Source organism: Microchirus variegatus (assembly GCF_963457635.1).
Source record: "Microchirus variegatus genome assembly, chromosome: 11".
NCBI lineage: Eukaryota > Metazoa > Chordata > Actinopteri > Pleuronectiformes > Soleidae > Microchirus > Microchirus variegatus.
Genome location: NC_139812.1, coordinates 53886 through 69829, shown reverse-complemented (window position 1 = coordinate 69829; position 15944 = coordinate 53886). Strand labels below are relative to the sequence as shown.

The following is a 15944-nucleotide window of genomic DNA, read 5'->3' as shown; positions in this document are numbered from 1 at the left end:
TTCCACCAATATCATTATAAGCAATATTAATATCACAACAATGTTAACCCTGTTATTAAACGTTGTGTGTACGTAGAGACAAAAAGGAAGAGCGAGTTAACTTTTTTTTTTACTTTACTTTCACATTTTGAAAATGAGACTATCTTATCTTGAAAAACCCAGACGGAAGTAGCGTGTTTGTTGTTTGACAATTGACACACACAGAACAAAGCAGCAGCGGATATTTTTGCCAGTGGTTGAGGAACATGAGGAACATGAGGAACATGAGGAACATGGAGCGAGCCGGCGTCCACCGACGTCTCTCGCCTCAAACTTTGAGGAATTAAACGTATAAGAAGCGGAGTTAACGTCGACATGGGGCGACAACGGTAGCTACGTTCCCGGCATCTCGTCGGAGCAGCATTGTTTTCGTGAGCCAAGCTGGAGACACACACACACTCCTGAAAAGGTACAGTCAAAGTTAGCTTTTCTTTGCATTGTCAGTTTACAGTTGTATGTACAGTTGTTTTATATCTTACTTTAAAACTACAGTGTTGCTTTTGTGACAGTGCCAAAGCAGCAGAATGTGGGAAGACTCCTACGTTTTTTATCACTGTTCACCACCTGTTGCGCGACGTCATCGGTTGATGTGCGTAACAGTGATATCTTCATTAAACATGTATTTATGTTAATAAACACAGGAAGAATGCTAAACCCTCAAGCAGGATTTAAGATGTTTCAATAATCCTCAATTCGGCCTATATCGGTTTGACCGTAACAAAAACTCTAACCCGTATCGACAGGTAGTCAAGTTTTTGATATTGGTATCTCTATTGAACACAAAAAAATGTCTTAACTGCAGTTTATTCTTTAATTTTCAATTAACAATAAATTCACAATTCACTGGGATCCTCTGCTGTGTGACCTAATGATTTATGACTCAACTTACTTTTGTCCCTTTAATGTTTCCACCTCGCAGATTAGTGTGTCATCTATTGTTTGCATGGTAAATACACTTGTGTTTAAAGGTTTTTTCTCAGGGTGAAACCATACCTATTATAAGCTGTATTTATACTTGTGCTGTAGAAACATTAAAAAAATAGTCATTGTGTGTATTCCCTGGTATTGGCCAAGAACTTGTTTTTCCAAACTCCTCAAAAATCTGCTAATGTACTTACTGCTGAATGTTAGGGCCAAAGCAGACTAGAATAAATGTCTGTCCCAAACCCCAGTCAGGAATGCAATATGAGCACATTGTCTTGGTAGTCCAGTTTCTTGTTTGACCACCTTTTCTGATGTTAGCTTTATTTGCTCAGGAACAACAACATAGTTTTGACAAAAAAAATACAATAAATGCTTGCATGACTTTAAGGCACAGCAAGATTGAGGAGAGTGTCTAGTTCAGACACTTCAGAGACTCGATCATTGATCAGAAACACTGAAGCTGAAACTCTAAATGGCTATATTATAAATGCCATTTGTATGAGGCTGTGATACTTCTGTAAGTCAAAATAATTTAGAGTGGAATTGTTGTGCATTAATTTCACATTTAAGATATAGATGTGTCCAGGAAAAGTAAGACATCTATAGGAATTTAATTTCTACAGATGTTTTCTGTATTCTGTACAAAGAAAATAATAATAATAATAATTAATAATACTATCAAAATTGAATGCATCAATTCCTGTGTGCATCCCTAATTTACTAACCTCAGGTTATTCATCTGTTAAGGAATTACAGTACTGAGGACCTGATGTCACAAACGTGTTACACGCTGGTGAATCCTGCTTGTGATTGGACAGTCGTTCCGCGGAAGTCCTGGGGGCTACTGTAAATGACAATTATATCGGTGAAAAGCTCTATTTCTCTGCTTTTCGGTATTCCATCCATTTTCTACCGCTTTATCCTCCACATAAGGGTCAGCGGAGTGCTGTGCCAATATCAGCTGGCATAGGGCGAAACATGGGGTACACCCTGGACAGATCGCCAGTGCGTCCATCCATCCATCCATCCATCCATTACCTACTGCTTTATCCTCCACCGGAGGTTCAGCGGAGTGCTGTACCTATCTCAGCTGACATAGGGCGATAGGTGGGGTACACCCTGGACAGATCGCCAGTCCATAGTTTTTGAATTTTCTAGATTTCACAAACGGTCTAGGAGTTATGATAATGAGAACTACGCAAGCCAACTCCTGCGAGAGGACGTGACGGTGTGAGCACAAACATAGAACAGTAACGTCAATAGGCAGCGTACCGATCTGCTTTTTGACATACATTTTAACTATACGGGAAACTGAGTGCGCATACGTGCAAACAGTCACATACATGCTGATGAGACAGAAAGGCAGAGGAGGTCTGTGCCTTCACTCTGTAATATAACGCAATGGTGAATGGCTTGTGCAGCCGCTGCCTGACCAGAAAACAGCGCTGATGAGTCACTTTTATTATGAAAATACTATGAAAATCACCAAATGCTGACACATTCAAACCTCAAGTAAAGTTATTTAAATACAAAATAAAAAATCAAACCTTACATGAACTCAACAAATTTTCCCTGACAGCCTAGGCACTGCCTACCCTGACTGCACGTCACTGGTTGTAATGCATGGGCTGTAAGGACATACAGGCATTGTTATATTGTGAAAGTTTGTTATGTCTTCTGATTGAACTTTTTGGTTTGTTTTTTAGACAATAGTAAGTTTCCCTTTACCTTGTTAACAAGTTTTGGCGTGTATCTTCTGCCTTCCTCACAACTGTCATATTGCTGAGCCGCGATATTTCAGACATACATCTCTCACCCAGAAGACAGACTGTCTTGTGATTGGCCAGTACCCGGAAGTGACATATTCAGCACACCCACTCTCAGAAGTGCAGCTCCCCCCTCAGGAGCGGTGGATGCACTGCTACTCATTATCAAAACATTGTTTTAACAATGTTTAAAAATAGCTTTGTCACGACTCCCCGCCTCAGTCCCTTTTACGGACCCAGAGTCAGACCCAGAGTCAGAAGACACTGTCGCTCGTGAAACACCTCCACAACGGTCGTTATTCTTCTTCTGTGGTACAATGTACGCAACAGGATTTGCCCGGACTAGTGCCTGGACAAGGAGGATCTGCTGTTCAGGAGAACCGCTGTTTACGTAACCGGACCAGGTTTTTTTCAGAGATCTCGCTGAGCCCGAGATTACAATAAAACACAGCATTCTCAGCAGTGACGGAACTGTTTGTTTTGTACCTTCAGGGCTTATTAAACAAGGTAATGACGCAGATACACACTAAACAACAGCATTAATTGGAACTTCCGGTCTAGGTCCGCTTTAATTTGTGGGTGCAACAAGGGCGTGGTGTGTTACTCATTCACCTGCTCTCAGTTTCACGATTGATGTATGGATGAATGTATAAAGAGAAGGTGCGCAGGACTCGGCGTACGCACGGCTAAATCTGAGAATTTATTTGCGTACGTACCTTTCAATGAAAGTATGAAAGCTGCACACTCTTTTATACATGAGGTCCCTGGACAGTGAATCACACTCAAAACACACAAAGGCCAGAGCCCCTCTGCCTTTTTGTTTTTACAAGAGGGGTCTTCCCAACAGCCTGTCTACTGCCTTCTGCCCTTGTGTGACATGTTACTTTCATTCACAGACAGTTCAGCAGAGAGAGAGAGACTGAGGGGACACTTCAGTCACCATGTCTTCTGTTACTGTTCGTCGACCCTGCAAGCAGGAGAAGGGCAGTTTCTTCAAGGTACTGTGCATTGATTCATTTGTGCTGAGACATCACTGTGATTTTGTATTTACACACAGAAGTGAAAGTTTGTGTTAGTTTGTGAAACATAACCAGCGCACATTGTGCTTTGCGCACCCCGGTGTGAAAACATGGCTTCCAGCAGGGTAAGATACTAGGAAAATCAGATTTTAGTCAATCAACAAAAGACTCTTAATTAACTGCATGCCAGTTTACATCCATGCTGGCATCACATCAAATCAAATGGAATCATTCCATAATAAAAAAAAATATGTATATTTTTCCTGAAAAAAACCCTGCATTACTTTAATACCAGGTTTAAATATGGTCATAAGGCTGCTGTTTGGGGGCAGCAAACCCTACAGTTACTGGCTAAAACCTGGATGTAGTTACAGAGCAGGAGGAGGAGATATGTGGAGCCAGCCTGAGTATAACTCTGTGCTATGTCTTCCTGTTAATCGTTTTATCACTTTTTGTTCTTGAAAATGGAGAAGTATGCATTGGAAACATAAGACAAAGTGAAACAAGGCTCTCATCAAATAGTCTTAGTTTACACAAAACATCATCAATGTGAGTTCCAGATGATTGCTATGGTGACTCGCCTCACCTCGGCATGGCATGGCATGGCACGGTTTATTTGTGTTTCCACTAGCATAGTACCTGGTACCAGGAACTTTTTTTAGTACCTGCTCTGGTGAGGTTCAAAGAGAGCTGAGGCGATACTATGCGAGATATCGCCATACTGCCGGCCACTGATTGAGTGTCATCACAGGAAGAGACGTCCAACACAAGAATCAAGCCAAGTGTCGAACTGTAGATCAGTTAAAAAGACATGACAATCCTTAAAATGTGGGTTAAATCTCCAACAAATACCAGGGAAATGTCTAAAATCTCAATATTTAACAGAGAAGTCTGGTGTATTTGGCGACAGCACTGCTGATCGCGAGTAGCGAGTGGCATCACAAACCCTGCCACTGTATTTCAGTCCAGTTACTCTGTTCTGTGCGCCGGTCATGGAGGAATTACTGAACAAATATTTTTAATTAACTGATTCTAATGATTCAGTGACACTGAAAACGACTGCTTTGCTAGTCACTTGTCACTCGTTTGCGTGTGTCGTGTGTAAAACATGGTAGTTTCATGCAGCCCTGCAGTGTTGACTCCGCCCATGTTGAGTAGGTAAGTATTTCTGTAGTGGAAAACCAACCTAAAACTGGAAGTACTGAACCAATCGGTTGAGTACATTCAGTTTTGAATGTATGCTTGTATGTATGAAGTTTCTTTCTGTATTCTCTATTCATTGTCAAATGTGACAAGAGCTGGCTTCTATCTTTTCATGTAGGAATGTTACACAAACTGATAGATACTGTTCACAAGCATTAATGCAGTATTTGCCAGTTGCTGTATGTAAAACTCTAATTAGATTCTTGATTTTCAAATCAGGTTGTTTGTATCACTTTTGTTTCACGGTTTGTTCTAGAGTTCGAGGTAACTGAAAACAATTTCTGTTAAATAAGTTACTCATTGTCATCGTTTCCCTTCTCTTCTGAAACATTGGGCTTGATGTTACTCAACAGTCACATGTCACAACTACAGAGAGAACTGGGAAATGAGACAAATGATGGCAGATGAGTCACATTGGAAGATTGAAGATAAACTGCAAGTAAATGCAGTGATGTTTTTGGTACATGACCATCGTCTCTGATGTATTCAAATATGTAAGGAACTGTAACTATCCAATGCATACCAGGGATACACCTGGTATCCATGAAGAATAATCCATTGTGTAGTTAGATTGTTGTTTACTACTTAACCACCGGTCTGTGTAAGTGTAAGTTAAAACCAAGCTCAACTGTTATGTGAGTTTGGTAACTTGGTTTCTACCATCAATTATAAGCAATGGAAAGTGACTTCTGTGACATCTTGTGGTTTCTGTCAGCACAGTTATGTATGTCTTGTCACAGACTTTGTTTACATACATTGGTTCCTCCCAGTGTTCCTTTTAAGTAGTAGGAAGTCTCTCTCTCATGATAACATTTATTTAATTTCCTTAGTCACTAAAGTCCTTAGTGTAATGTAATTTTTTTCCAACAATGCTGAACTTACGGAAAACTATTTCGAAATGAAAAAAAGAAATAAATTGTATAGGGAAAGTTCTTTCCATCTGGATAAGGCCATGGCGGTACCAATCCACAGATGTTAACGTACAGTTTTTCAGTGCAGCTTATTCATTAAGGGGTTCTGTTTGTCTCATTGCAGTTGATCGACTCGTTTGCCTTGGAAATTGGCACATTGAAGAAAGAGATGGGTAAAAAGACCAAATCTGCTGAAGAGGACCTCAAAGCAGACAAGACTCTTCTTGGGTGAGCATGAGTGCTGTGTCTATATGAAGGGCACTGGGGTAGATGTGCAGGTGTTTGGGAGGGTAAACAGTGACAGTTACTGTACACTGCACCTCTCTGCAGCTTATTGCACAATCAGTGCACAACGCTCCACACAACCACATTTTGAGTTTGATGGCAAGTTCAATCAGGACCATGAATACTCCACCTGAGCCTGTTTGCACTTGGAATCTTGAGTTCAGGCTTGGTTTGGACAATCATTTTGAAATAGTGTTCAACTTGGATTCAGTCACACAATCAATACATGTGCATATTGCACACATCTGTAACGATGCTTGCAACATGCTTCTTTTCGCAATGACCTATTCACTTGTGTTGCGGTTGATAGAATTTTGAGGGTGCATTGAAATTAACCTTCAAAATATTTGGTTTTGCACTACCAATTTTTGCTTCTGTTCATATGCAAAGACCTCACTTGCTTTTTGTATAAGCTTCAGGCTTCCACAGTATGGAGAGCCATCTCTGTCAAAATTAACTTTTAAAAATAAACTGACGCCGTTGCTCTCCGGTCTTTCAACCATGGTTCATTCATTCATTCATTCATTCATTCATTCATTCATTCATTCATTCACTCACACGACAGGTAACAACAGCTGATGTTGCTTCAGTTGGATCTATCTACGCCCCCTCATTTGCATACAAGGATTGGAAATCGAAAAAGATCTGGGAAATAGAAAAAGAGCCTGGAAATAAATAAATGAATAAATCAAATCCTAGCTAAGCATGTCTGTATTGATTCAAGCGCATTCAGTGCTAGAAAAAAATAAATAAATGGGAGTGTCCCGAACACATAACCAAAAATATATATTTATCTTCGAGACTGTTGGTTTATCTATTACAAATTGTATAAGTTGCTCCAGACAGTTAAGTAAAATGAGTCATAAACTATGATCCACAAGTGTTTCACAATGTTGCTCTTCTCATGATTTATATTCTTAAATGGGTTGTGAAGTATTATCACCTTATGGTTTGTTTTCATTACACAGTTCTAGCACTATCAGTTCTACTCTACTGGACTCTACTTGGTTTGGTATCAGGCACTTTGTTTTCCATTACTCACCCTGCACAAAACTGCCATGACATCCTTTTATACTTGACACGAACACACACACTCGTTATTCCCTGTGAACTGAATCATGAATAAGTTGTGATTCAACTCAGTATCTCTGGCTTTTGACAGTGCCGAAAAATACACCACACTCCTCTGTTAGATCATGTGATTTTAGATATTTCTTTGTTAATGTTGGAGATTTACATAACTTTTCATGATTTTTAAAGCTTTTATATTGGTCTCCAGTTTAATTCTAATTCTATGCTGTGCGCTGTGAGTGACGTCGTGCACAAGCAACACGCCCCGTTTCAAGCTAAAACTATTTTGTAAAATCTGTGTCAAATTAGAATTAAACTGGAGACCAGTATAAAAGATTTAAAAATCATGCAAACTTATGCTAATCTCCAACATTTAACAAAGAAATAGAACAGAGGAGTGTGGTGTATTTTTCAGCACTGCCGAAAGCCAGAGATACTGAGCTGAATCACAACTTGTTCATGATTCAGTTCACAGAGAAGAACGAGTTTGTGTGTTCGTGTCGCGTATAAAAGGATGTCATGGCAGTTTTGTGCAGGGTGAGTAATGGAAAACAAAGTGCCTGATACCAAACCGAGTAGTCAAGTAGAGTAGAACTGATAGTGCTAGAACTGTGTAATGAAAACAAACCAGGGAAAGTCTGTTAAAACAACAGGGAACTAGATGTTTATGTTATGATTAATAATGTGTAGATGTAGATATGACGCTTGTGTCCCAACCTGTTAATGATGCTTTATGTTCTGTACGTGGCTACCAGCAGAGAGTGCTCTTGATGGGCCTTTGTCGTGTCTCAGGTAGTGTGTGTGTCTCTTTGTGTGGGTGAAGGACACACAATGAAGCATAGCTCTCACAAAGCTATGCGAGGAATCAGCAAATAGCAGCTCTCCAACTATTCCCCTCACTCTTTGATACTGGATATTATCAACATGTTCAGTCTTTCAGAAAAATCCTGATAAATGTGTGGTAATAATGTAGAATATAATTATTGTGTGAGTGAGTGTTTGAACTTGCCTCATGCAAGTCATTGCTACTGTGTTATTCAGAAAGTACCTGAAAACTGTGAGAAAGTGGGGGAAAGGCTGGTCACTATAACAAATTCAATAATTCCAGTTTTGATATACTTGAAGAATCTTTCACATATATCATTAACGTGAAGTTGGTTTGAAGTTGGATATTGGACAGACACTCGCTCTACAGCACCACCCAGAGCAAGCCTCTCATTTACATTGTCATCACCCGTCTCTTTCACTTTGAGTAGCATGGTGTGTTTGTAGTTGTAGTTTCTGTGAGTGGGTTAAAATGTTTATTTTTGTTGGATAGCACTAAACTAGGGCTGTAATGAACCAAAGAAACTCTTGGTCGACTAAAGCTCTGAAATTTCGACTAAAAATCGACTAATCGGGAGAGGGTGGTGCTTTGCGAGTGCGGCAATTTTAATTTGAAAAGAGCAGCACCCGCAAAGCACCTGTGCAGTAAATTTATGCACATGCCTAATTTGGTTTAAACAACTCTTACACTTTCTAAATCATATAAACTTTATTTCACTTCTCAAATATCACTGTGTTTGTCTCCTATATGACATATTAAATGATATTTCTTATCCAAACAACCAGTGATTTATAAAGGAAAATCATGAAAATGTACAGGTGTGCCCAAACTCTTGCATACCAATGAATATCCCCAGAGGTGACCAAGCCTTTGCAGTGACAGTTCCTCGGCTTTGGAATAGCCTGGCTTGGTACATCAGACGTGCCCAGACTGTTGAGTTTTAAATCATCTTTAAAAAATTAACTTTTCTCTAAGACATTCAATTCAGTTGAGCTAAACTCCCATTCCTTGTGTGTTTTTTTGTGTGCATAGCAAGTTTTATTAAGGTGATTATGTCATTGTTTAAGCCAAGATTCACTGGTACGTGTGATTTATTCTGAAATCCTTTGAATATATTCAGAGAAGATATAAAGACATTTGCTACATCTACAACATCAATCTGTAGTTCAAATCTCCTGTCCTTGTTTTCAGACTTAGTGAGGAGGTGGGAGGTCTCTTCCTGCAGGCTTCACCTTGTGCTGGAATTGGTACAGGGCTCGCTGGGGCAAGAGATTCCGGCTATGACTCCCTCCATCGTCGGCTCAGTGTTCTGGACAGACTGGTACATACGCACACTGTGTGGTTACTGCTATCTCTCAGCCACCAGGATGCCACATCCATACTGCAGAACCAGCCCACTGGGGTAAGAGAACTGGAGAAAAGCAGTCAAAGTTATGGAAAGATTTTGAAAATTGGATTTGTAAAAATGTTAAAAAAGTTAATACATTCCCAATACAAGTTCAACTTTAAAAGGAACCCCGGCTATGAAGACTTGTAGGCCCTAATAAGCCACAATTGTTCTCTTGTGCTAAAATATGTTGTTAGAAACACATAAAATATTGCCATTGATTTAAAAATCTATAATATTAAGTCAGGCTTTTAGCTAGTATTTTTTTAGAGGGTGTCCCCCCCTTGCCCTTCGGGTCTGGGAGTCCATGGAGGAGGACTACCGGAGAAAAGGCTTTTTCTGCATAACCCTTCCATACAGCATCTCCTTGTAAAGTGTGCTGAATAGGGTTAAGGGTTAGGGTAAGGAATCATCCGAATGTCATCCAGGTTCATCAAACTCCCATACAATGCTGTTAAACAGGCCAACATTAAAGCGCAATTTTCAGCGAGAGCCGGTTTCCCTCCGGTTTGCGGAGCTATTGACTGCACACACATTGCTATAAAAGCGCCGTCACAGAATTTGTTTACGTTAATAGGAAACATTTTCATTCCATCAATGTTCAAATCATATGTGAAACATCGTGTAAGGTGGTCTGGTTCAACACATGACTCATTCGTTATGACTAACAGCATGGTTGGGAACAGGCTGGAGGCTGTCACAGTGCGCAATGGGTGGCTTCTGGGTGAGTAAATAGTTTATTGTTGTTTATTTTAATTGTCCCGTATGTAAACCAGTGCGCATTCACATATCATGTTTTTGGTTTTATTATCTGCTGGTGAAATTAGAGCTACAGAGCTTTCTAACAAGCCCCTGATTGTCTCCCTGTGTTCAGTATTCATGTCAGTGAAAGCGGGCATAAAGTTGGAAATGTCGGCCACTTCTGCATTCATTAATTGTGAGAAAAAAAATAAAAGTGTTTAATATCCTGCCATCTTTATGCACGAGCGATGTGTGAGCAGCTGATTGTATGACCTGTTGCGGTCACTTTGCTTCGGCGGTGAGCAGAAACCCTCCGCTACACCTCCAACTTGAGATCTGACCATTTCTTTATAATCTCTGTGTGAGTGTGCGTGCGTGTGTGTGTGTGTGCGCTGCTCGGATCCCACGGCATTTACAGACTCACACACACTCCCACTCACGTCTTTTTTTGTCATATTTATCCCTTTTGACAAAATCTTCCTGCGCGTTTTCATTTATTCTCTAGAATCTCTTGCTCAGACTGTGTGAAATTCCTTTACTTTCCTTTGTTCAGTGCATTATTTGATCAAAGAAGTGAATCTCAGGTTCTATTTAAATTGATTTGCATATGTAAATGGGGCGTGGACAGGGAGGTGTTTGGTACCTCTGCATGTGCGCTCAATTCCACGTTGATTTGGGATGTACAAAGGAAAGGTGCTTGGATCCATGTGTACGCACACTTTGATACATCTGAATTTATTTGTGCGTACGACAGATTCTGGGTTTTGGCGTACGCCAAGATTTAGTAGGAAATCCACGCAAGTCTTTGTACATGAGGCCCCAGGTCTCCTCATTAATGTTTCGCTCAGGTTCAAATTGAAGGCTGCACAGATGACATGTTTATGTCGCTGAACAGTCACAACAGGGTCCCAAAGCCTGCTAGTGCAACCTTATGACGATACTACCCAGAGTGCGTTGCGATGTTAATAACAATGGCGTCCTACGAGTTAAACTATTTTTACAAATTTTATAAAAACTAAGACATAAAGGTTTTTTTTTAAATGTCACTTTATTATAACTGATAACATTTATCTTTTAATAACTACAAGTCTTCATAGCTGGGGTTCCTTTTAAGAATTAAACATTTCTTCCGTTTATTTTTCTCTTCTGGCTTGCAGACGTTTGTGGTGAGGAAATCTGCCAGTCTACAAAGGAAAGTCATATCTCTCCGCATGGACAAAGACTCTGCAGTTCCCGTCAAAAACTTCCCTGTCAAAGAGAGCCAGTACAGTAAGTACCTAAGACATGTCATTTGCAATGGATGAAGCCGACCATCAGGTTTTCTCCTCCAGAAGTGTCATACAGGTGCCGGTTAAAATGGAATGAAGTGAAGTGACTAAGATGTCTGGGGAAGTACCCGCATGCAGTAAATGTCTCGTCTGCACTCACAGATTGCATTGATCATAGGCCACAAGGAAATACATTAGGCTCACCTAATGAGTTGCTGTACTTGCGTAGTTGACATATCTGTAGAGCTGAAAGGTGTTTTATTCATTTTAAGTTTTTTCCATTTAAGTTCAGTTTAAAAACTGAATTTGGACCACTCAGTTTACCAGCAAAATGTTTCTTCAAATGTGATTGAGTAAAGGTCAACAACATAATAAGTAATACAAATTTACTTATTTATGCAATTACAGCACTATTTTATCACCATCATATTTTATCAGCAGGTTTTTTTTCCCCCTCAGCCCTATCACACTAATTGCACGTCTGATCAATGCCCACCCGAGAGAAACTGGCATCAACCACTCAACCAATCCGGGTAGTGCTATGGATTTCTAATTCCCCACCTTGTTTTGATTTGAGTGTCGTGGGAAGCCATGGTAAAGTAACTTTATACCAAAATAAAAGAAATTTGAGTAAATGATTTTTGAGTTGGGCCCATGGTTGGTGTAGTGGTTAGCACTCTTGCCTTTGCAGCAAGAAGACCCAGGTTCCTGGGTTCGAGCTTGGAACAACTTTGGAACAAGTGCCTTTCTGCAAGGAGTTTGCATGTTCTCCCCGTGTGTGCGTGGGTTTTCTCCGGGTTCTCCGGCTTCCTCCCACAGTGGTGGGTTAGGGTTACCCCACCGGTAACCCCACAGTCCAAAAACATGCGATATGGGGATTAGGTGAATTGGTCACTCTAAATTGACCGTAGGTGTGAGTGTGTGAGTGAATGGTTGTTTGTCTCTATATGTGGCCCTGCGATGGACTGGCGAACTGTCCAGGGCGTACCCCGCCCATCGCCCAGTGTCTGCTGAGATAGGCACAGCACCCCCCGCGACCCTCTGGTGGAGGAAAAAGCGGTAGATAATGGATGGATGGATGGATTTTTGAGTTGAGACCAAGTGTATGTCAAGTCTTACATACTTGAAATGTTTTTACATCGGGAATTTGGTTGTCCTGTTCAGCAAAATATTTAAACATCAAGAGTTATAAAAAAAGGAATACAATTGTCCTCTAAAGCGGACAATGAACCAGCTTCTTCTTCCCGTGGGGAATTGGAACCCTGAACTCAGACAGGACTCTACTAGTATGTTTTATACTTGATTAGTATGTCTTATATTTGGTCAGTTTTGTGTGTTTCCTCTTTTGGAATCTTGTTTTATTGCAGTTCTAGTATCTAGTTTTCAGAGGAACCACTAATTGCATTGTCTTGTACAAGTACAGTTAAGGCTTTCTGTTCTATTTGTGAACTAGATACACTCGCAAAAAATAGTGGTCCATCTTTTAATTGAGCTTTCAAAGGATAAAAATAATATAAACAAATAATTGAGCACTGTCCCAAGTTGTTTTACTACAAACATTCACAGCTTAATGACTATGCTAGCAGCCAGAAGACGAATGAGTCTCATAGCATTGGCCATAAAGTGACACAGAAATTGAACATGTGTTTTAACAGTAACACCTTTGCGTTTCCTGCTAAATCATTGATTAACAAATAGTAAAAAAAAAAAAAGGGATTTCCCTGCTGCTTTTATCATACTTATCCCAAAGAGAGAAGTGCACTGCGTGTGCACTCTTCTCCTATTGTACCGGTGTTCTCACATTCATCTGTGTCAGCACCAGATGGGAATTTCCAAAAGCTCACGTTATAAAGGTATGTGCTTTGTCTGAGGCTCAGTGCTCTTCTCACTCTGGGTGTGAAGAGTCTGTGATAGTTGCTCTTTAGCTGTCTGTCAGTCTTAAGCAGAAGCCTTTGCAGGAGTTGGTTGATAAAAGAACTGCTCAGTGCTCACAGCAGTAATTTGTCCTAAACAGAGCCACTAACTCAAGTACCTTCCTTAGAATGGGAAAAGCCTCAGGTTATATGAACCCTTAATATAAATCGAGCATTAACTAAGATGTTCTCTTCCTTTTTTTTAATTTTAAGATTACAAAAGAAAAGTGTAAAAATGCAAGAAATGTAAGTATATCTTTAACCTTCTGATCAGTGCCCGAAGGACTATTGCACGCACTCAACAGTAAGAAAATAAAGTAATATAAACTTGTGTCAGTGCCTTGACTTAGTCCTGGTCGACTGTGAAGAACAAGAACAGCATGTTATAACTGTAACAGTCTGCTTCACATGTGACTGTGATGGTGCTTACAGTGGTGTGGCATCTGCAGGTAACTCCACTTTCACCCCTGGTGTGCGGTTGAAAACACTCTGTTGATTACGGTGGTAATCTACGTCTTCCGTCACTTTCTAAACCTTAAAACTCATCGTTGTTATTGAAGACCTCGTAGTCTTCAAACATACACTCAACAAAAATATAAACGCACAAAGAAAAACGTAGTTATTGTTATGTGACAAAACAGGGTAACTTTCTAAAAATAACAGTACAACTTAATCAATAAAGTGGATTTTATTTGCGAGTATTAGGATCAATTTCAAAACAAAAGTCCTGGAGTAATGGCAGGAAGAACACAATGGAGGTCGATGATCCAAGTTCACAAACTTCAATAACGTGTGTGTCCACCATGAGCCTCACACAGAGCAGTACACCGGCAACGCATGGATATCACCAGGTTGTCGATCGTGGCCTGGAATGATCGTGGAATGATGCACATTCAGTTGTGTTGCCACAGCTGTAACGCTCAACCCAGCACTCAGCATGTCAATGGCACGCTCCCTCTTGATTTGTGACATCTGTGGCATATTGACAATTTTGGTGTGCCCTTTTATTGACCAGACCATAAGGAGTGTCTTGTCACGCATATTGACCACCACTCTGTCATGCTCCATGACTCTTGTGAGTTGAAATACTCAATCTGAGATTGTAGTCAGTAGGAGTGGCCAAGTGAAACTGGACTACTGGGTTTGAGCAGAACAAATCGTTCCATATACAAATGCATCAAGAATCTAAGCAATTGTCATGACATTCTATTTTTGTTCACCATTTCAAGTTTGTGCGTTTATATTTTTGTTGAGTATAATTATGTCTGAACCATAAATCCCGGTTGAGGACGTAACTGCTTTCCTGGCGTCAATGGGTTAACAAACCCAAAACAGACTCCAGGTAAACTAATGGATGAGCAAAATAGTGGGGAAATTAGTCAGAAGTCAGCAAACTGGATGACAGAGGTATGCACATGTCAAGTCAGTAAGACTATGCACATACATAGGACTTACAGGAGTTATAGATTTACTTGGTTTCAGAGGCACAAGCGTTTACACCTCTTTGAACTACATGGATGAATTGATTGTGATTGTGATGTGTGTCTCTGCTCTCGCCTCCTGCAGCTTTCTCTCTGGAGGGATCAGGCTTGAGCTTTGCAGACCTTTTTCGTCTGGTGGCTTTTTGTTGCATCAGCAGGTGAGTTCATCTTCACAGTTACTGCAAACTTAGCATATTATCGAGTATGTGACAACCCTGACCTACGTATGTATGAATATGGGAGGCATTCAAACCAAGGCATTCAATAGAGGTGTACCTTTTGTGCAGAGATGTTCCTATGCCAATTTTTTCATGTAGACTTTTGTCTTATACTTAGACTTATACTTGCAAAAAAAAATTATTAGACCACCTGTCATAAAAATGAAAAAAAAAATACATATTGCATATGACACAGAAGTCTTTCAAAAAAAAACCAAAAAATAGTTGTATTTATTTGGAAAATAATAAACAGATTCACCTTTGTACACCTCTAAGATGTCAGAAGTTAATCAAGCATAACATTCAACCACTTAAACTAAATGTTCTGTTCAGAAAATAAATATTATACTATTATTTCTTAATCAAGAAATAATACTGTCCTTAACTATTTCTTCAGCTTTTGTAAAACAATACATTGGGAAATTCATAGATAACAATAATAATGATATATAAGCATTCAAAATATAATTTCAGTTAAAGAATTTCTACATACTGGTGCATTAACCATTAAGGAAACACAAAATAAATATTTTGATAATTTCCAATTCTGTTAACCACTTCTTCCCTGACAGTCTTTTTGGAGTCCCTGCTCGAAAATGACATGCCCAGAGTAAATATCTGCAGTTACAGGCTCTATGTGGATTATGAAAATGAAGATAACACTTGTGAGATTCCTCCAGAGGTGTACGTTTCACTGTAGATGCCACTGTGTCAGAGTAAATGCACTTGGACCACAGCATAACTGAAGGATCTTTTTCTCTTGCCTAAAATTGTTTTGCATTTGAAAGCAAATATCACCTTTAAAATATGCAGTAGGAGTTTAACAACACTTGGAGGTCATGTAACAACATGTGGACATGAGCTGTGCAAAGTGTGATGCTGTTGAAATGAA

The 15944-nt window shown here is 39.8% G+C and overlaps 1 protein-coding gene across 1 annotated transcript in view; it reads left to right on the top strand.

Annotated features, from left to right (window-relative positions):
* Positions 1 to 243: 243 nt before the first annotated feature.
* LOC310934078 (ras and Rab interactor 2-like) overlaps positions 244 to 15944 on the top strand; it is a 35689-nt gene continuing 19988 nt past the window's right edge. Inside the window, exons 1-6 of the mRNA XM_083897709.1 lie at positions 244 to 448; positions 3626 to 3727; positions 5987 to 6090; positions 9236 to 9446; positions 11330 to 11441; positions 14920 to 14992. Of these exons, the coding sequence (XP_083753835.1) occupies positions 3671 to 3727; positions 5987 to 6090; positions 9236 to 9446; positions 11330 to 11441; positions 14920 to 14992 (557 nt within the window). The 5' untranslated portion in view covers positions 244 to 448; positions 3626 to 3670. The remainder of the gene's footprint in view (positions 449 to 3625; positions 3728 to 5986; positions 6091 to 9235; positions 9447 to 11329; positions 11442 to 14919; positions 14993 to 15944) is intronic.